Source organism: Cuculus canorus, chromosome 7, assembly GCF_017976375.1.
Source record: "Cuculus canorus isolate bCucCan1 chromosome 7, bCucCan1.pri, whole genome shotgun sequence".
In the NCBI taxonomy this organism is placed as follows: domain Eukaryota; kingdom Metazoa; phylum Chordata; class Aves; order Cuculiformes; family Cuculidae; genus Cuculus; species Cuculus canorus.
In genome coordinates, this window is record NC_071407.1 from 21535233 (window position 1) to 21556328 (window position 21096).

Sequence of the window (21096 nt, forward strand, 5' to 3'; positions counted from 1 at the left end):
CTGCCTTCCAGGTACTGCCTGCGTGTGCAGAGGGGAAGGGGCTGGGGAACTGGCAGTTAAGCTAGCCCTTTGTCTGGTGTATGCAGCACGGACTACAGCAGGCAGGATTGCCTGTGTAGAGGCTGCGTACAAAGTGCAACATTGTATTGCTGCTTACAAAGCCTCTCACCTCCTGTGCTCACTGCAAAGGATGGGGTGGTTCTGTTTCCTGTCGGGTTTCTTCCTCTCTCCCAATGTTACCCATACCTTTGAACTTCTCTACTTTCTCCTTCTTATGTTTTCAGGGCCCCCCCCCCCCCCCCCCGTCCATCTCTCTCCCTAGCCTGTGCTTTTCTTCTTTCCATGTTTGTAGCCTGCCTCCCCCTTGTCATGAAGCACTGGCATGGCTGTCTGGTGGGCCAGTGCTAGCACTGATATAGGAAATGGCTTGCTCAGCTGCCAGGACAGATGATATGTCTCAGGATTTGTTGAAACCTTGGACAAATGTGTTACAGTGAGCCTGTTGGACTACCAGAATGACCTGTTCCTTAAAGCACTGTGAACAGGACACCCCTCGTGTTCCTACTTCTCTGAAATAAATGACCAGAAGGGCGATATGCAAACACACTGTCCAGCCTAGATGTCCTGTCACCTAGATGAAGGTTTGGAGAAGTGACAGCTTCATCACTTGAGCTCCTTTTCTGAGCTGCATTAGGGAGATAGATGTCTCAGAAGCTGGACCTGCAGTTTTGGGGCCCTAGCAGAGAAGCTGATAAAAGTGTCAATGTTAAGCCTGGAGGTATTTTGCAGTTAGTGTGAGCCTTCCTCCTTCCGCACCCCTTAACAAGGAAGCTGTCCAGCGAACATGCTGCGTCCGAGTGTGCAGCCTGCAGAGTGAGTGGTGCAAGAGTCAGATGCAAGTGGGTGGTGAAGCAGAACCTTAGCTGGCCTTTCTGGGCTGTGCTAAGGCCCAGTGCAGTGCTCTTGGAGGAGAGGACACTGCTAATGCAGTGTTGTGCATTTTGGTCTCTGAGGGGGACTCTCACCCTGGCCGTGTTAGGATGTAAGATGGAGCACTGCTGTTGTTTGAGCTGTTTCTCTGCTGTTGTGGGACCTCTCATGGGGCAGTGGGGTGATATGATGTATTGCCCTGGAGCTCGAGCCCTCCTCTAAGTGTCACCAGCGAAAGGGTGGCGAGCAAATACCTTAAGGCTTTTTCCCTGTTCCCACGCAGTACATCCATCATCGTCTGATCCATCTAACTCCTGCTGACTACGATGACTTTGTGAATGCCATCCGCAGCGCCAGAAGCGCCTTCTGCCTGACTCCCATGGGCATGATGCAGTTTAATGATGTTCTCCAGAACGTAAAGCGCAGCAAGCAGACAAAGGAGCTGTGGCAAAGGGTGTCTCTGGAAATGACCACCTTCTCACCGTGACAGCAGGTGGAGCTCCATGGACACACAACCCTTTGCCCCGCATAGCTGTAGTTCCACTTACACCATCCTTCCTTCTGGTGTCTTTTTTTATTTTAGATTTAACTTGTTGGAAACCACTGATCTGATGTATTTATACCATGACATTCCTCTCCAGCACTGTTGCGTGTTGGCGCTCTGCTTTGCTCGCTCTTCCTCCTCCTCCCCAGTGGGCTCCAGGCTTCAGAAGCATCAGGAAATGAGAAGGAAGTTGAGCTGGCTGCCCTGTGGTGTAGTCATTGCTTTTTTTCCCTGAGCCCCTGGAGGCTGTCCTGCGAGCAGTTTGCAGTGTGATTACGCACATGTTAGAGGGGTTGGGGATTCTGTCTTAAATATTTATTTTGGCATTTATAAATATGTAAACTTTTTTTTTTTTGTATGGGCTTCTCTTTCTCTACACACCATCTCCTGTTGGGAGAGGCTGGGGCTGCTGTGCACAGCCAGCGCTCCCTCCATTCCTTCCAGCACCTCCTGCCAAGAGAAGCTGAGGCCGGAGCAGCAGGGCCAGGGCCACCTCTGCGGCCACTGAGGGCAGAGGCTGGAGCTGGGGCAGTCAGGGTCCATGACTGCGCTGAGCTGCCTGGAGACTGTTGGCAGTGGTTGGGCTCTTTCTCAGGAGTGTCCCTCTGCGGGCACTGCTGGCTCTCATAGGATGTTTTGATCCCAGTCGTTCCGAGTTGTACAATCGTGTTTCTTTTGGCTGGGGTGTTACTCTCCTGTAATCAGTTTCTTATCCCTTGTCTCTTCTCGTTTCCTGATTAAACACTCGTTTTCTTAGACTGACTCTCTCTTCTCTCTGCTCTGATGTTGACAGTCTGGTGGAGCTGTGTGTTGGTGGACGCTCCTCTGGGCCCTGGTGGGTTGCTGTCCTGCCTGGGGGAACAGCATTCCAGCGCAAAGAAGGTGCCCAGAGCTTTTGCACAAGCTGTGAGCCAGAAGTTCTTTGCTTGGCACTGCTCTGGGAGTATTGTGCTTCTGCAGCAGCAGAGGTGCCTGCCGAGTGGGTTGTTGGATGTAGAGGAGTTGGAGGTGAGCCTGGGACGTTCTGCCTACATTTCTGCTAGCCAACAGGTTCCTCTTCTGGTCTTGGCACCAGCGATATGGTGTGATAATGCAGAGCTTTGTATTTGCACTTTTGTACAGCTTTGATGTGATTGTTCAAGGAGGCTGGTGGTTTGCTCCCTGCCAACAGAGGGGTGTTTGGGGAGCAATGCAAGATATCCAACAGGGGCAGCATTGCAGAAGAGTAATTTTAGAAAGCTTTTATTTTGACTCCAAGGAAATGCAGAAGGCCACTGCTGTTTGTGAGCATACAAGCACATCAATCTCAGGGTATTTAAAACTGGAAACTTCCAGATAATTGATGGATGTTAAGAACACTGATTCTCAGCAGAAACATATTTTGCGTCTTACTTGGATTTAGCCAGTGATGATGGGGAAAAGTTCCTGGAAACTGGAAACATGCCTGTTTGTATTTGATATTTTCAACAGTGCTCTTAAAAAATAAACTAATTCGTGGGCATAGTGCAAAACAGATGAATGAGCTGCTTCAGTTTGATATTGTGTGCTGCACAGGCCAGAGAGTGGGATTGCGGTTCCTTTACTTGATTGCGCCACCATAACTCTTTAAAATCTCTTTACAGCCTCATGTATTCCACATAAGGTGTCTTGTTACACACTAATGGTAAGTGCTGGTGTTCCTAAGAATGTGTTTTCTGTTTTTTAAACCAAAATCTGTGTTGATTATGCCTGTTGTTGGGCAAAACTCCTGGATTTGGTTAGAGAGCACAGCCTGATCTCTGGAAGGTTTGGGTTCTTGGAGCATTTTCTGTGCACTCTTGTTCTTGGTTGTTCAGAACTGGGGAAGGAGTCCGGAGAAAAGTGAGTTTTTCTAACAGAGTCTGATCTTTTGCTTTGTGCTGCTTATAAGAGAAAATCGAGGAAGAGAAGGGAGCATCTTTCAGAAGGGAAGAAGCAGAAGGGAAATGGGCAAAAAGCTGAATGTATTAAATATCAGGAGTAGAAGTGACTGTTAGTGTATCGAGGATTTGAACTGAATTGGGAAACAAAATGGCAGAGCCTTATCTGTGGTAGCTATTAGAAGACTGTACTTAGACCCAGGGCAGGCAGGTTTTCAGACTATTGTAATTAAAAACCACCAGGAGCACGAGAGCCTGGTCACCAGCGTGTTTGGTTTGAGGCAATACCATGGGGCTGTTTACTGTGAGCTGGGACTGAACTTATTATCTGTCGGTACACTTGTTTCCTCTGTGTGTGGTCCCCTGAAGACTGTAAAGGCAAAGAAATCTCAATGCCTGTTATCCTTCACTGTGCTCGAAACTTTCTCTCCTCATTTTGCCCTCTCTAGTCCTCATATTGATTGCACTGCTTCTGCATGACAGACGTGTCAGAGTTGCCTTCCAGTAGCCACAGAGCCCCAGCAGAGGAAGAGGTGGGGAATCTCACCTCGGGCTGACATTGGCAGGACAAGCAGCACCGTACTATGATGCACAGGTCAGTGGTTTGAGAAGTTCCCAGTCTGCTCTGAGAGAAATTCCTCAGACTGGGCAGAGGTGGGAGCTCTGTGAAGGTGCTGCAGGTCTGCTGGAACATGCGCTTTCAGACCTGGACCTCCACAGCTGTTAATTTGTTGTTGTTCCTGAGGCATATCCCAGGGAAATGTATCTGAGTAAGGACAGGAAGGCTTAGCGAGAAAGGAGAGGAGGTTTTTCCTTGTCATGTGGCTGGGAGGTTCTTGAGGTATTGTTGGAACCTTTGTAAGAGATGAGATGGCCCCTGGTGGCCCCAGGAGCATTAACCTACTATTAGAGCAGAAAAACTAAGTGGTGCGGTCTTTGTTAGTTTGGTCATTGTTCCAGGAGTGGAGAAAATACTCAGGCTCAGAAATTCTGCAAAGACATTTCAGCAGCAATCACAGCCACCTCGAGCTTCCTTTGCCTTTCAGTTAATCCATGTGTTTTTTCACTTACAGCAACTGTTCTCTAGGTCCTTGCCCTTGCCAGCAATGCAAGGAAGCTGCAGCGAAGGCCTGCGGCCACAGCAGCTGGATGCTTTTAGAGCTCTTCCAGTGCAGAAATGGTTTTACGTCACTTAGAAGGTGTTTTCTGTGTTGGCTACTAGCACTTCCCAGGCTGGGGCCAACAAGTGCTGAATTTAGTCAACAGTAGTAGCTTCAGATTTGTGCCTGGGTAGAGCCTGGTCTCACTGTACTGTGCATGAGTACAAATGAGATTCTGCGATGAGACCTTGTAGTGGATTATTAATACATTTGGTGAAGTCTAACTCACTGCCTGTTTCTTGAAGGGAAGAGGAACGAGCTCTATAGACCATTCTCCCTCCTGTGTCCTCTGTTCACAAGGACTTGCTTTCGCTTGCCAGATTGAGCTCCTCTAGTGACCATAGGAAATACTTTTCCTTTTGGCTGTTGATGTCTCTGGAAATGATAGCTCGCTTCCTTGGGGAGCTGGAGAAGTTGGATTTGTGCAGGTGCCGATGAAACCAGCAGAGAAGTGGCTGATGTCTTTACTGCAAGATTCTTCACTGTCCTGCTAGTGTTGAAGATGGAATGGCTTAATTGTCCAGAGGAGGAAAATGGCTACAGGCAGCTCTGTGCTCTGAGCTGACCCCCTGTCTGCATTTAAGGTTCCGTGGGAGCTTTAGCTGGGCAGTCTGGCATGGCGCACAGGTCTGCGTTTTGGTGCTCTGTCCCGGGTTCGGGACACACAGCAGCGGGCAGTGCTTCTGTTTTAGGATACTCAGAGGCAGATTCTTAAAGTGGACATTGCCTGTGTCTCATTTTTTATATTTATGCAGTGGGGCCCATACTTCCAAAACTGGAAGGGAGAGGGTGTGAATTGCTAGAATACTGTGGAATTAAGAGTTGAGTGGGTAAGTAAAAGGCCTTCCCCGTTGTCCCCAGAGGACGACAGTGGGTGGCCATGGAGTGTCTTCAGTGCTTGTGTGTGCCCACTCTTCCCTGGATCTGTGACAGCAGCATTTTAGAACTTAACCTATCAATCCCTGTGTAGTTTCTGGGTCTGCAGGGGTAAAATCTTGGTGTTTATTGTAGTTGGTAGAAGACATGCCAAGATTGCATCTGGATATGCATCAAGATTTCTGGATATTGTGCTTGTCAGTAGGAATAGTGACATTTTTGCTCTTACAGAATGGATAAAATAAAGGTTTTGAGGCAAGCCTCATTCCTTGGAACGCACCTTGTGCTGCAGAAAAATGGATTTTCTGGGATGCACCTCGGGGAGGGTGCCGAAACTGGAAAGCCTGCTCACACTCTGCTACTGATGCCTTTAGGTTTCTGCATTGTTTTTAAATGAAACTGAAAAAGTAAAGGGTCAGGTTTGGCCGTGAGGACATTGCAGTACTTGTTGATGACCATGACTGCTGGACTGCTGTACGGCTTTCCTTTTAAACCCTACTGATAGAGGCATCAGCTCTTGAGTACAGTTTATTTAGAATATTTTGTGGTTTCACTTTTTGTGCCTGGCTTTGAGTGCCACGTGCTGTGATTACAGATGGTCAAGAGGGGCTGTCTTAAAAAGAACTTTTTTTTTCCCCCCGCAACTACCTCCCTCCCCTCTCACCACTCCTCTGCCCCAGCATAACACAAGCCAGATGTGGTTTCTGCTTCCCCATTTCCATTCTGAGGGTCCTTGCTCTTGGGACAGGGCAGTGGAGGCACCACCCGAGTGCCATTCACCTGTGAAAGCTGAAGTCCAGCCGGGGCTGTACTATGCTGGGGTTTCCGTCTGAACTTGGGACCGGTTCATGTTTTTTCTCAGGGTGACAACCAAACGCAAGCTGTGTTGCTGCCAGAAGGTTACCTTACTGCTGTACAGCCTTTCATGTTGATGTGAAGACAGTGACTGTGCTCTGTAAGCAAGGGACTTTGTTATCCTGTTGGTGTTCCTGTGACAGTTAAGTGTTCATAACAAGTTGTCACTGCACAAGCTGTCCTGGGCCGTTGCTGTATTGCCATGAAGGGGAACGCTTGGGAGTGCATTGGCAGGCTGTTGTAGACCGTGTGCGTACACAGACAGCGTGCTGGGAGCAGGGTGTGTGTACACAGACAGTGCAGGCCACGGTGGGGGACTGCATCCCCATGACTCCTGTCAGTGTTGTGCTTCGCTTCCACCTCTTTGGAGTCAGCCAGGAGAGCTGCTCTGTCAGGAAGCTTGGGGCTTAAAGGGCAACCATTGTATGATACTGATATTTTAAGTCAAGTCCTGCAATGCAGCTTCTTAGTGGCCTGATGTTGGGGTTATCCCGATTCAGGCTGATTTATGATCCTCTGTTATCAGTGCCATACAGGTGAGGTGGGTTTGCGGCTGCTGGGGTCATGTCGCTGTTGTGGATGCTTCTCAGGCACTCTGGAGAGATGGGAGGAGGCACGGGACTGTGCAGATGAGGGGGGGGATGGATTGTGTCTTAGAACATTTTAAAGCCAAAAAAATAGATCAATTAGTAAACTATTTCTACATATTTCTAAAGAGGAGTGGAGTGTCAGTAATCTTTTGTAGCAAAACCAGCTAGCAAAGTGTTTCTCAGAGGTGAGCTTTAGTTTCCAATATTAACAATACTCCATGTTTACCTTTTTTTTTTTTAAACACAGCCACCTCCCCATTAAGAGAAAGGGGTGGGAACACCCGGTGACGTACCTATATGAAGCTCTGTTGCTGTGCAGGGAGGTAAGAAGAGGTTTATTTCCACCATCAAAATGAAGTCTGGGGGTACTTGATGTGAGCGCCCAGTGGGCCAGTGTCTGGTAACTAGTGTGTCTCACTGGAATGAAAAAGGTGTTTTTGTGGGCTTTTTTGATATCCCAGAGCTTCTGATATTGTAGGAGCTTCCACAAGCAGCTGGTGCTGTGTCCAGAGTGGGCAGCTTCTGCAGCAGTGTGCTGTCAGAGGGAGTTAGCAGATCTGAAAAGGACTCTGTCAGCTGGATCCCCACAGGACATCCTGCAGTTGGACCTGACCACAGCATGCCAGCACTAAGACCAGCACGGCACAGAAATGAAGCACTGGGGGAGGAAAGAACAAACAATGAGAACACAGAGCGGCCCATTGCTGCCTCAAGTGAGGGACTGTCACCAGTAAAGTGACCCTGGCGATCAGTGAGCCCTCCCAAGTTATTCATGGTACTTTGATTTTTTTTTTATGTTTAACTCCCTCTCAGAGAGGCACCACAGTCCAAGATAATGTGTGAAGTAACTGTGTACGGAAGTAACAACCTGTAACAGATTAAGAGCTGGGAACTTTTATGGAGTGTCAGTAGTGTTGCTCCTGGCATCTTCCTCCTCCTGTGGCAACACGTGCAAGCAGCTGCACTGCTGTGTGCCTGTGCAGGGGAAGTGCTGTAGGCTGGTTTATGGCATGGTCACAACCTGGACTGTTTAAACAATGGTCTGATTCCAGTTCAATGCAAGGTTGTTCATTTCTGTAGGAATAAGCGTGGGCTTCTGGACTGCAGGTGACGGAACACGCCTGGAGAGGAGGGGCACAGCAACACTGCTGTTGTGGCCAAGGCCCTGGAAGCCACTGCAGCAGACACAACAGCTGAGGAGTCATCGCCAGTGCAGACCAGCAAGAATGAGTCTCTAGTGCCCCAGGCCGCATGTGCAGGGAAAGAAGCCTTAGCACGCTGTTGCTGTGCTGTTACAAGTCTAAGTCAAACACTGTTTTTACCCTCCCTGATATCAGTCATAAGGTTCTTTGGTGTTTTACCCTTCTCCCAGCTTCGGATCCATGAGATCACTCCAACTCATCACAAAGAAGAAAAATAAGTAGTACATTTATTGAATCTCCACTTACTGCTACTTCTAGCCTTTATTCAGACACTTGTGCTCAGCTTCGAGAGCCAAGAATTTCTTCATTATCATTCAATGTGAATGACGCTGTACATGGATCCAGTGCAGGAAGTCAGGCTCTTCTCTCCAACAGGAGTGAGAGAGGGCTTTCTAGTCTCTGTCCTCTTTTTGGCTGCACAAAATCCCCCTTTCCAAGGGCACATGAAATAAAATACTATATTGCATACTATATACATTTACATACACTGGTAAATGCACCATTCATTCAGAAATACACAATACCTAAGGCTCAATGGAAAAGCTTGGTTGAAGCAACTTCTCTCTGGACAAGAGAAAAGGAGCTCATGACACCTGTGGGAATTGGAATTCATAGTCTTGAGTTCACGTGGATCCCGCCCCTCTGTTCTCTGGAGCTACAGTGATCCTCAAGGACTAGGGAGCGAAGGACGATGGCCCACACAGCCCCTGAAGCCCCTGGCTCAGCAGCAGAAAACAGGTAGAGCCATGATGGAGGATCTCCTCTGAGAACAGCTATTCAGCAGCCGCAGGAGGCGGCAGAGCACCGCAGCGTGCTTACATGTGCAGCAGTGAATTCACAGCCCTTTGTGAGTAGAGGAGATGACGTCTAACTCCAAGCCTTCCCTTTACCTCTGAACAACACTTCTTTTAACTAGGTCTTTTTGCTTTTCCGCTTGGATTGTTGGACTGCAGGAGCATTAAAAGAGGTGCTCGCTACCAGCCTGGGTGGTAGAGGCCCTGGAGCTGTTGGACAGAGAGCAACGTTGCCTTTCTTTCTTTTTGAAGCTCATCAGAGATGGGGAATTGCATTGTCTGCTTTCAGCTGATACTACAGAACCCCCATGCTTTGCCCCCAGCTCTTGTGCTGTGCTAACACTGCCTTCAGAGTGCGCCGAGGAGACAAATTGCTCCTGGTTGCCTTGTGAGATGGCTGAAGTTCCGACAAAGAAATACTTGCCAATGTCAACCCTAAGACAACAAATCAATTCTGTGTCACTGTCTGCCCTTTGCCTCATCCACCTGCGTGGTCACTGGGCACTACTGCACCATCTGTGGTGCGGGTCAGGAGAGGCGATCTGAGTGTTGCAGCTGGCTCTGAGGAAGTGCAGGCCCCAGCAGCCATGAGCAGCGGCACTGTCAGTCATGACCACAGCCACGGTGCCTCTGCACAGAGAGGACCAAGGCGCTCCTGCCCCTGACTGCTGGATAAAAGCTGCGGCTCACTGGGCTGGATTCCCCTTTCGTTACACTGCTGCTGCTTTTCCCAGCTGTGGGCTCAATAGCTCACCTCACAAACCTTTTACATCTGGACACGTTAACCCTGCAGCTCGTGCCCATTCCATATACCGAGAAGAGTTTAAACATGAAGCAATAACCATGCTCCCTCCCCTGCTCAAAGTGGGTCAGGCATTCCAAATCCTTCCTGTAAGTAAAAGTTGAAGTGTAACACACCATTAATATTCAAGAATGTGACGTGCACCTCGTGCCCCAGGGCCACGTCAGAAGCAGCCTTTCCCTTCCCAGCAGTGGGGAAAGCTCCACTTGCACATTCTTGGCTCCTGCTCATCTGTCCATTTCTTTTGGCTTGACAAGAGATGGCATCATAGCATGTGCTGGAGCACCACACACCCCAGTGGCACAGGGAGCAGGGAGCCCCCCTCAGCTCCAGCTGGAGTTCTGTAGTTCCTCTCGGAGCCAGGTTGGAAGGGGCTGCCCGAGTCTGTTCATCAGCTTGGATAATTCAATGTTGTGCTCCCGGTAGAAGTCTCTTAGGAACAGCCGTGACTGTGTGGAAAAAAGACCATGTTAGTGCAAAAGGAAATGCTATCCTGAACACAGGTCATTGAGGGCGTAAGTGGCACAAGAATCCAGGCTGGATTGCAGGGATGGTTCCACATCTCTTGCTGCCAACAGATGTGAGACAGTTACTCACCGAGGAGTCCATATCAGGGTATTTTCTTCCTTTGCTCTTTCCAAGGCATTTCGTCTTCCCTCCATCTAGCAGCTGGCACCAAAATCCTTTTGCTTCATCAAATCTGAAATGGATGCTTGTCTTTAAAAGAGGTGGCCTCACGCCCAGTTCACAGCAGCAGACATTTACTCCATATTTCCCATTTCAATGCTTTAATGATTGGGTTTGGGGTTTAGTTATTTATTTATCTCTGGTATTGCTTGTTTGGGGTTTTTCAGCACTTGACCACTTTGACAGGAAATGCATTACACTCAGGACTGTGTCAGCTTTATGCAAGAGTCAGAGGTAATGTGGTGTTACAATCAATATTTGTCTGTTACACTGACAGGGATAATAGTGTATTTATATCGTTTTAGTGTATGTAAATTCTTTTAATCACCTCTTTATGGTTGAGAAGCATTAGAGAATCCCGTGACAGTTTAAGGAATCAGTGTTTCTGTTCTTGCTAAAACACAGGTGTAAGGCAGTGCTGGGCGCCATGTGTGGGCCTGGTCTGGCCCACCCCTCAGCTGGCCCAGGCGAGCTGGAGGTTTGAACAGGCACCTCCACCAAACCCTGAGGCAAGCAGACCAACGCCACTCCTTTTCTGATGCTGGCTGGAGGTACCAGCCAGTGCCACTGCTTTAAACATTTCATTTACCATCCCCACACGTGCCCCTCACGTGCCCTCAGGGCTTTCACGTGATCTGACATTTCTCTGCCCTCCCCTGGGAAGCCATGTGCCACCCACTTGGAAAACAATGCAGGGGGAGAATGGAGTCAGTTCTCCTCTCGTTACTGTTCAAGTAAAAGGAAGTGGCCATATGGCTGCACACAGGTACAGCACCCACCACCTGCAGCTGCCATAGGGAAGGTGTGAAAACTTAGGTTTCAGCTGCGAGGAACAATACTCGGGATCTCCAGTGGGTTGCTGGAGTTCCCCTGAGGGCTGATGTGGCCACAGTCCACCTACAGCTACTGCTTCATCTGTCCAGGGTAACCACGCTTGCAAAACCACAGTGATGGCTGAGGAACATCCTTCAGCTCATGCTTAGGCAGCTCTGCACACCTGACCAGTCCATGTTTTCTCTAATTATGGGCTCTCTACCTCAAAACTGTGTGAGGTGTCCCTCCATCTCCAGTCAGGTAGGAGAAGCCTGCCACACATTTTCAACCCTACTTGCTCTACTTTCTGTCAGATACAGCTGTGACACAAAGCAAAAGAGCACTAATAATGCCAGCATCTTTTCTGAAACCACAAAGAGCAAATGGAAAACATCATAATTATTGCTTCACACTTCTCTATGACAGTGCCAAAAAAACTCCCCATCCCCTGTAATTTCTGGAAAGATTAGGCTATGGTTCTGGTCACTGTGTAGCATCTCACACTATCTGACCCTGATTTAGGGCAAGATGCACCCCTGAAACCTTGGCAGGCTTTGTAGTCAGAAATAAGAAGCATTATTCCCACCAAGTGCACACAGAAAGCATCCTGCCAAAGCAGAGTTCCCTACCTGAGGGCCTGGGTGTAGTTGAAGAGTGGCGTGACTCCCAAGAACTTCTGGATGCTGTCCATTACGGAGGCAGGGTTGTGTCTCAGCTCCTGCCCATCCACGATGAGAAGCTGAAAAGACAGCAGCCGCCTCAACCCTCTGCCAGTGCGTGCTGAATGACACCCGCTGAGCATCCCGGCTCTCAGAACAGCCCGTGCACATGGGCGACGGCTGCCACAGCCTGTTTACTCTAGAGCAGCACAGCAGGGGATGTGGGACATTCATCACCATCAGCCCACCACCCCTGTGCCTATTAACCATGCCCTCAAGTGCCACATCTACATGGTTTTTTATCCCCTCCGGGGATGGGGACTTCACCACTGCCCTGGGCAGCCTCTGCCAGGGCTTCACCACTCTTTCTGCGAAGGAACTTTTTCTACTATCCAATCTAAGCCTCCCCTGGCGCACTGTGCTAAGGAGTCTCCTGTAGCCTGTGATTATTCTCGTGTTACATGTATGATGGGCAATAACGAACACCACTTGTGCTAATAAATGACCTATTCCAAAGAACAGAATAGGAAAACTGAAGTCTGGGGAAGGCCGAAGGCACAGCACAGGATGGTGTCTGGCTCTGTCATTCCTCACAGCAGGAACCCCCAGGAATAGCGAGGCAATAGATATGAGCCCAGGAATGTTTTCCCATGTCTCTAATCTTGGCAGATCTGTTGTGTAGAGTTTCAGCTGCTGCTCTGGCAGAGAATAAAGAGACCGAATGGGCACTGTAAGGCTGCTGGGTTAGAGAGTCCCTGAGGGAAACCCCAGTGGCAGGAAGGAACTCTGAAAACACACCCTAACTGATGCTGTACTGGGCAGTTTATGAATCTCGTGGGCACTCAGAGGCAGTAATGGCCTTGGCTGTCTATTAATTGGCTTTTTGCAAATGTATACACCAAACACAGACTCCTGACATCCCTGCAGTGAAATTTCCCTTCAGCAGACAGTGAAAGGCTTCACAGCTTGGGAATTGACAAAGGGCCGAGTCCAAGAGCCTCTCCTTAAAGCAATGGAGCCACAGCAGGGGGCTGAGCACCTGCTGGGTCTGAGGAGGGACCCCGGGCTGCAGCTGCCAAGATGAAAGGAAGGGAGTGCTAATGCTGCCGTTCTGGCTGAACTTCGTGATACTGTGGAGCACACTCTGGGAGATCACGGTACCCTCCCGCACTCATTTACTTTTACAAATACAATAAAAGTGCACAACTGGAATATTCAAGCCTGATTTCTTACCAGCTCACAACAGGAGGAAGCAAGGGGTGGCTCTTGTTCCAAAACACACAACAGCAGGTGCAATGGAAACAACAGGGAAGCAAATACACAGGTTGCAGTCTGCTCTCTCCTCTACACCAACCCTACAAGGGGCTCTAAGAGAGCCTCTGCTGCCGAACCTACCTGCCCAGAGGGGTAGTATGTCAGCCAGCGCTCCAGATGGGTGGAATACCAGCCAGGGAGCAGGCAGCGGCTCTGCAGGTTGCGCAGTTCTGGAGGTGCCTGGGACTTTGCAGAGATCACTTGATAGAAAGTGTAATTGAGTGCCACGGGGTCACTGTGAGCTCGCTGGTGCTGGAAGATGTAAGCTGGATTTAGGAGCAGGAATACAAAATTCCACCTACCCGTCTCCATGCAGCTTGCGTCACCTCCCTGCCCCTCTGGGAACGGATCCATGGCTCTCTCCCTCGGGCTTTTTGCCTTGCCCCCAGTGCAGTTACCTGGTACCACGAATAGGCTCGGTCAGCAGGGTTGATCAGGACAGTGATGATTTTGGCTCGAGGCAGCAGGGCTGCGCCACGTTTCGGCACCACCTCTGTGTCAAAGTAATTGGCGCTTTTCTCAAACATGAAGTCAGTGCTGGCATTGGAGGGGATGGGAAAGAATTCCATGTACCTGCCAGATAGACGGGACACTGGTGAGCTGCATGGCTCAAGAGAGAAATGACACATGACAGAATGATGCCCTTCCTTCTCTCAGACCCAGCTCGCTGAACAACTGCACTTCCCCAGGAGTGTAATGAATGGGCAGGTGGGTGCCGAGCAGGCAGAGGGTGACTCAGGAAGGGCGATGAAGCACAGCAACTTTAAAATGTCTCTGCCTGGAAACATGTTGGCACAGCAGTGCCACAGTGAGACTGCTTTTTTTGCTGCCAGGTGGAAGCACTTTACCATAACTGTATACCTTTACAGGTAAAGATGAGGGGATGCATGTGGCCAGAGAGGCTCTGGAGCCCACGCAAGGCAGGCAGTGACGGCTCTGAGTCTAAAGGGCTCAGAACAATAGCACCCTGCTGTTTGGTTATCCCTTCTGTCGTAAGGGTCTTTCTTAGCTTGATGATGAGCACACTGCTGTCTGCTTTGCATATCAGGAAAAGAAAACTCACGACTGTAGTGCATTCAACAAAGACTCTGAATTTTTAAAGCCAAATCATGCCTAGAAATCTGATGAACAGTCACCAAGATCAGGAACTGCCTGTCCTGCTCCTGGATTAAGCCAGGGGGTCAGCAGGAAACCAGAACATGCACTGAGCAATAGCAAATGAAATGGCAGTTAGAAACAGAGGAGCTCCTGAGGTGGACACACAGAGAGATTTGGGAGAAGACAACACAGGTGCGCCTTGTCACAGCACAACACACGTCAGAGTTCTTACCAATCGATTCCTTTGTGATAATTTGGTCCATTAAAAAACTGGATCTCCTCGAAGGTGGATGGGCTTGGGAAGTTACTGGTGACAGCTGGATGCATGGTCAAGAAGAAGTGCACTGCCGTAGTGCCTGCAACAGGAACCGGTTAATGGACCTGGGTCACACCTAACGCACGGCTGCATGAAACAGTTTACCTGCACTGCAGAGAACAGCCCCGAGGGCGCATGACTACCAGGCACAGCTAACCCACTCCGTGGGCTACAGCAGCAGTGGCGCCAAGCACTTAGTCACCTTCTGAGCGTGACAGCGTCACCCATGCTGGCTGTCTTGTGTGCTTCACAGGTGGCACAGGCACACTGTCACGGCAGAGCCCATCCCTGCCAGATGGGGTGCCTTGTCCTGTCTCTGTTTTCCCTCCACCCAGCCAAGCCTGACAATCCTGCTCGGCACACCACTGCAGGCCGCCAGCAGGCCAGTTATCCAGGCTGGAAAGTGGTTTTCTCTGTGTGCCACTGCCACCAGTTTGGGCTCGTGCTGCACACACATAGCTCCACAGTGACACAGGCAGACAAGCTGCCTCGCCTGGCCAGGATCGCCATTTGCTACGCATGGCTGGCAGCTGCTGTTCCACTGCACTACAGAGAGAGACAGGGGGTGAAGACCGGCCTGCGGCTGAAGAGGTTCTGCTCTCTTCAGCACAGTACGTACAGGCACACCACTGCCAACACAATGCCACCACAGTGAAGTGACAGAGGTCAGACAAAGAGAAGCTCTACCTCCCACTGACCGCGACACAGAACGTGCAGTAGGAACATGGTCTGTCCCAGTAAAAGCCCTAGGGGACAATTATCACATGTGGCAGTCCTGCTGACAGCTCACGTTCGTCACACATTAAGAAAGGTTGCAGTTTCTCAGAGCTGATGTGGAAAAGCCAAAGCAACTCTGCAGTTAGGGCTTCTCCCTGCAACTCAGGACCGAGCGAAGCACAGTGCCAGGGTGCAAAGCACTGACAGCTGTGCCAGGGTGAGGTCAGAACAAATCTGAGAGTCTCTGCAATGTCCTCTGCAGCCACTTGGCAGCTTGCAGAGAGGGCAGCCACAGAGACCCCCAACACAGTCCTTCCCAGCTCTCCTCCCAGGAGGAATGAGATGGAAGCTGCAATCTATTTTCAGACAAAGCATTCACGTTACCAGTTTTCTGAGGTCCCACGATGAGGAACTTGGGGAGTCGATCACACGTTTTCTCTTTGGACCAGATGTCCTTGTGCCTCTTGTCATCACAGGGATTCTGAAGCACAAGTGATGGTATTAGGCATTAGCACAGGAGCTAATGGGAAGTGGAGGAAAAGCTGGAAGGCCACTCCTCTCGAGACAGTGACATTAGCATAAAGAGAACACTTCCCAGCCAAACCACTGCTCTGCCAGGCCTCAAGGAGAATTAAGTGAGAACACAGGGGAACGTTTTCTAAAGCTCCAAACTGAGACAGGAGCCAAAGTCCCACTAAGAGTGTTAACCGCAGGCCTTGCCCCGTGCAGCCATCCGGGGCTGGGCCACCCTGATAGAACAGCTCAGCACCTGTGAACTTCTGGCAGACAGACAACTCTATCACCTTCACTTAATTTCATTTGCTCATTACCATGCAGAGAGCTGCTGCGCCAGGATAAAACAGAATAAGCATGTTTTTATTTAACGAACATGAATTCTGCAGTGTGAAATTACTTTCAGATTAATCACATTAACATGCCTGCAAATTCCTTCAGCACCAAACAGGGCTCTTCCTCACACACTTCACAGCAGCCTGCTCTAACGTAAGCCCTTTAATGACCCAAACGCCTGCAAGCCTGCCCCCTGTCACTTTGCCATGTGACTGTGTCCTACTCCTACTCTTCATCCCTTCCACCTTGTCACTTGCAGCCTCAAGCCACAAAGGTTAAACCTAAAAGCTTTATGCATTCATTAACCCTTCTGTGCTCTGGATCAGCGGGCTTACCACACCTTAAACGCAGGACATAGCTCTTGGAGAAGCACTAGGAGCAGTTAAAGCTGCCTTCTAACCTGCCACAAGGGATTCTTCTCCTGGGGAAAGATTTCAAAGTACTTCTTTGCGAGCTGGACAGGGGGAAGTGTTTGCAGGCGAAGGTTGGTCCAGCACTGCACAAACTTGACCAGGCTCTCAAAGGTGTACAGTCCCAGACGGTCATTCCCATAGTTGGACAGGTGGGTCATGAAGATGCTGATCTGAAAATAGGGGAGACAGGGTACTGGTAAGTCAGGCAATTAACAATACTGCTTCCTTGTAGCTTCCTCCCACTGTCAGCAAGAGGCTGTTCACATCTCAGGCTGTCTGGGCTGACATCCATGCATCTGCCAGGATACAGCACTGCTGTGATGAAAAATGAAAGATTCACAGTGCTTGCAAGCCAGGAGTAACTCATGAGAGGAGGGACAGAGACCTCTGACCCTTGGGAATGGTGATAACTGCAGCTCAGATGTGATCCCAGAACATTTTCCAAATCCCATTCAAGTAGCTCTGGGACATTTAGAGGAAAAAGGGTTAGTTAGCGATTCCATCCTAGTGCAGACCTTGCAAAGCCTCTTCCATGTAAGAGCAGGAGCTTTCCCTCCTCTCCCGAGGTGCAGCCAGGGCCACCTCTCTGGCTGCAGTGCCTGCCTGAGCAGTGAGCAGGCCGGGAGGAGCAGCACACTGCAGGCACAGCAGCACAGGAGTCACCACTAAGCCCACAGCCTGTCAGCTTGCGTTCACTTTGGAGTAGATATCTTGAGTGTAAAGGAACAATGGGCAATTCACACTTTAAAATACGAACAAGCATATGTGGGGATCTGAACATGGACTGCAGAGACACTGCACGAGGACACGGTCACACTAGGACATTGTCTTAGGAACAGGCACCAGAGGACAAGGTTTCAGCTCTCAAGAGCCTTCAGCGCAGATAGCCCCTGAGAAACATCCTGCTGGGACTGATGATGTGAATCCTTGGGTCAACCTTTGGGCAAAGCGGCGTTGGGCACCCATGGGAGCCCCCCAGAGTGGCGGAGCTCAGGAGGCAGTGTGCTGTCCCTGCCTTGCCAAGCCATTCCCTCTCCCAAGCAGATACATTTCCCTCACATCTGATTTTCAGTGTTTTAGTGTTTGGGAAAGCACAGGAGACTGCTGTCAGCTTGGCTCCGGTGTGTGACTTTGATTGGTCCCATGGAATGGGGCATCCCAGCGCCTGTAACACAGCCGCACTCTGACACACACAAACCACATGGTAGAAGTCAGCAAAACAAATGTGGAACACGAAGACCAACAGAAAGATGACTGTGTGGGTGATTTAGCTCTCCCTGCCTAGTGTCTGCTAGCGCAGGGAGGGAAAAAGACTGTGGTCACCCCCTTTTGCACAGTTCCAGGCCAAATCGTGATGACGCCAGGTGAGGTCAGCGGGTGACAACATGCTTCTCTGGCAGGGGGCAGGAATGTTTTTTTCCACTCACAGCAGGGAAGAGCAAAAGGGGGAAGCAGGAGACAGATGGTCTTGGGATGAAGACATTTGCTGGCACTGCGGAGGTCAGAATTCAGTTTCCTGGCCAATGGCACCTTGGACTGGTCACTGCAACGACGGGCACTGACAGATCAAAACTCTTTATGCCTGAACCATCCCCAGGACACTGTGAAATGAATTTAACCCTGTCCACAAGGTGCTCGCACTGCAGGGTTTTTGGGCAAGGAACAGAAATTAGTGGTGGAACACAAGGAAAGCAAATGGAGTTAAAGATTTTTCACATTTGTCTGCCTGTGAGTGTTCCCCTTCTGGTTTCCTATGGAGCTGACAAAGAGTCCCTGCCCAGCGGGCTCTGGAATCTGCACTTCGAAGTGCGGCGTGTGCTCAGTGTGGCTGTGTAAGGATGTGCTGAATACAACACAGAGCGAAGGACAGATGGATCTTCAGTGTAGCTGTAGGGCCAGGCCATGGGGCACATAAGTTGGCAAACGGATGTGTCTCCTGTTGTATTTAGCTTGTTCCTGGGAGACACCAGGAAGGCAGTGTGACAGCAAGGAGCAGCTCATCCCTGTAACTACCTACTGAAACTTACAGAGAAAAAATCTGCTGCATGAAGTTTCTGGCTCTCTGGTGTAAACCAAGCCCTGCAGCAGGAAGGACACCAGTCACTGACTGGGGCCCCTCCAAGACTTCCAGGAAAAGAAAGCTCGCATGTGATCCAGGTCAGTAACTGTGCCTCAAAGCTGACTGCACTCGGTATGATGGCTCGCACTGTCACCTGCAAACAGTCCCAAGCAACTGGATTTGGAAGATTACAAGACAACCAAAGAGCCACTTCCCTGTACCTCTGAGCCTGCAGTTGTGTCCGGTATCACACACACTGCATGGCCCGGCAGCTTGTTCTGCACTCTCACAGCCACTGCTGCCACAGCAGTGCTGAGCACTACTGCTGACAGGAGCCACACTTGAATCCCATCTCTCCCTCCCTCCACACCCAGTGGGTCCCAGGGGCTGGTCTGGTAACAACACCTCCCTCCTCTCCCCTCCCTCCCAGGGCCAGCATGCCATGCCTTCCCTTCCCTCACACTGAGGAAAGGGCAGAGAGCCTAGAACACAGGAAGTGGGAGGCAAGGAGCATCCTTGCAACACACAACAAGCAGCTGTGGGCACAGCAGTGACCTGCCCACGTCGTGAGAGCACAAGTGTTTGTTAGAAGCGATCAGAAAGATGCCCTTTGCTTCTAGGAAACAGCGCCGGGGCACGTGGCCGCCTGCCCGCTGAACATCAACAGCCATTCTCCTGCCTGCTGACCTTGTTCACTACTCTGAAGATCAAACATCTTCTGTTTGCACTGCAGAGTTAATCACATACACACAGGCTTGGAGACTCCCTGCATGCATGTATCCACTCAAAGGGAGCTGGAAGCACCAAAAAGGACTGGATGAGCCTGGTCCAAGTCCACTCCGCATCACTGCTGGGCTGCGGGCTGTCCAGCTTTCCATCAGGTCTGTGAGACAGCTCTATCAGCGAGGGCAAGAATGCAAGGGGGTCTGAGTCACTGTGCAAACACGAGCCATGAAGAGCAGCTTAGTGCTCAGCACTGCACTGTTGACAGAGGAAAATGCTCCACTGCCAAAAGGAAGCAGGAGGGTAAACAGTGGAAGCATCTGAAAGTTTTAAAAGTCACCACAAAAAGCCAACAGTAAATCTGGCAAATAAGCTCATCCTATACCAGAGCACAGCCTTTCCAAACTCCTTGGATCACAGATCACTGCCAGCTGCTTCGACCACCGCATGCTGATCAGCAAAGTTTAGTGGGCAGCTCCAGAAACTATAAATTCCTTGGCATGACCTCCTAGACCAGCAATAAGCTCTGAACTGCAGCCTATCAAGTGGTTTTCCAAGAGCAACCAAGAGCTCTTACATCCCACACTGGCTATTCCTATAGGCATTCTCTAAGGTCTGACAATTATGAGGTGGACAAGGCTGAATTCACCCCGCTTTTGGGACAAGGCTGAATTCACCCCGCTTTTGGGAACAGAAGCCCAGAAAAGCAGTGGTCATGGAGAAGAAAGTGGTTTCTTCCCATCTGACTGATTGCACTCTATGTAAGGCAAAGAACAGCCTTTTCCTTACCACAGACTGTTATAAAGCAGGTAGATTTGGTTTGTGTGTGTAAAGATAACAGTTCTGCCTCAGGCGACAGGGACAAAAGGCTGGTTTCCAGACCTCAGGGAAGGAAGGTTGGGTTCTGGACCAGGAAGGATGATCCCCTACAGCTTTTTAGCTGGGGCTGTTACCGTGCCTTCTGCAGATCACAGACCAAGCCAGAGCTGGTCACACGCCTGTTTGTAAACTACAGCCTGTTTGTGTGACACACCCAGGGCACACTGTGAGGGTCTTTTCACTATCTCAGTTCTACATCTAGAAGTAGAGAGGCACTAAACAGTAAGCTACTAAGCTCATTGAGGGAAAAAGCTTGATTTTCTTATTCACTGAGCTTCTACAACCCCTATCAAAAGTGGCTAAAGCTGTGTATCCAACCCTGCAATCAAGATGCAAAAGAAAGAGGGAATGAAGGAAAACATCACAGTAAGCAGAGCCACCAATGTAACAGGACAAACCCCACAGACATGTGGTTCTACAAAGCTAGTTCTGTCCATTCAGGATTTTCTAGAAATAACTGTTTGTTTAGTGTCCCTTGCCATGTAGCACACCTTCCCAGTTCCATGGGAAGTGAGAAACTCATGGAATTTGCCATCCAGGGCCAAGAACTGGGAGGGGACTGCAGGGTGTGGAAAGTACGACACTAGCTTGGTGGGTTGACGGAACTGCCAAGTATTGAAAAGGAAAAAGAAACACCTGTGTTAAGACCCAGATCTCCCCAGAATGCTCTAGGGCGACAGCTACATCACAAAAACAGCATGCAGGAATTATTTCAAGTATATCTACTGAAAGAAAGGGGAGACCGCTCCACAATGAAAGCCCAGAGAAAGAAATTATACCAAACAGATCTCGTCTGTGAGCCAGAGGAGAAGCAAACAGACAGTAGATGTGTGGGGGACAGGAGGAGCCAAGGCACATCTCATTTCTGACTCATGAGGATGCTTAGGTAACAACACTCCATGCTGGGCCACACTCAGC

The 21096-nt window shown here is 49.9% G+C and overlaps 2 protein-coding genes across 10 annotated transcripts in view; one reads left to right on the forward strand and one right to left on the reverse strand.

Annotated features, from left to right (window-relative positions):
• Positions 1 to 3143, forward strand: part of ZSWIM8 (zinc finger SWIM-type containing 8) — a 56387-nt gene extending 53244 nt beyond the window's left edge. The window contains exon 24 of one of the 3 annotated variants that reach the window (XM_054070881.1): positions 1214 to 3143. In XM_054070881.1, coding sequence (XP_053926856.1) covers positions 1214 to 1417 — 204 coding nt within the window. In that variant the 3' untranslated portion in view covers positions 1418 to 3143. The remainder of the gene's footprint in view (positions 1 to 1213) is intronic. The other 2 variants (XM_054070879.1, XM_009570733.2) reach the window with 2 other exon arrangements.
• Positions 3144 to 8259: 5116 nt separating this feature from the next.
• The window catches only part of NDST2 (N-deacetylase and N-sulfotransferase 2), a 114176-nt gene continuing 101339 nt past the window's right edge, over positions 8260 to 21096 (reverse strand). For all 7 annotated transcript variants that reach the window (XM_054070884.1, XM_054070882.1, XM_054070886.1 and 4 more), the window contains 8 exons: positions 16505 to 16687; positions 15640 to 15736; positions 14455 to 14578; positions 13523 to 13697; positions 13206 to 13376; positions 11781 to 11890; positions 10249 to 10351; positions 8260 to 10100 (listed from right to left, as the gene is read on the reverse strand). In XM_054070884.1, coding sequence (XP_053926859.1) covers positions 9975 to 10100; positions 10249 to 10351; positions 11781 to 11890; positions 13206 to 13376; positions 13523 to 13697; positions 14455 to 14578; positions 15640 to 15736; positions 16505 to 16687 — 1089 coding nt within the window. In that variant the 3' untranslated portion in view covers positions 8260 to 9974. The remainder of the gene's footprint in view (positions 10101 to 10248; positions 10352 to 11780; positions 11891 to 13205; positions 13377 to 13522; positions 13698 to 14454; positions 14579 to 15639; positions 15737 to 16504; positions 16688 to 21096) is intronic.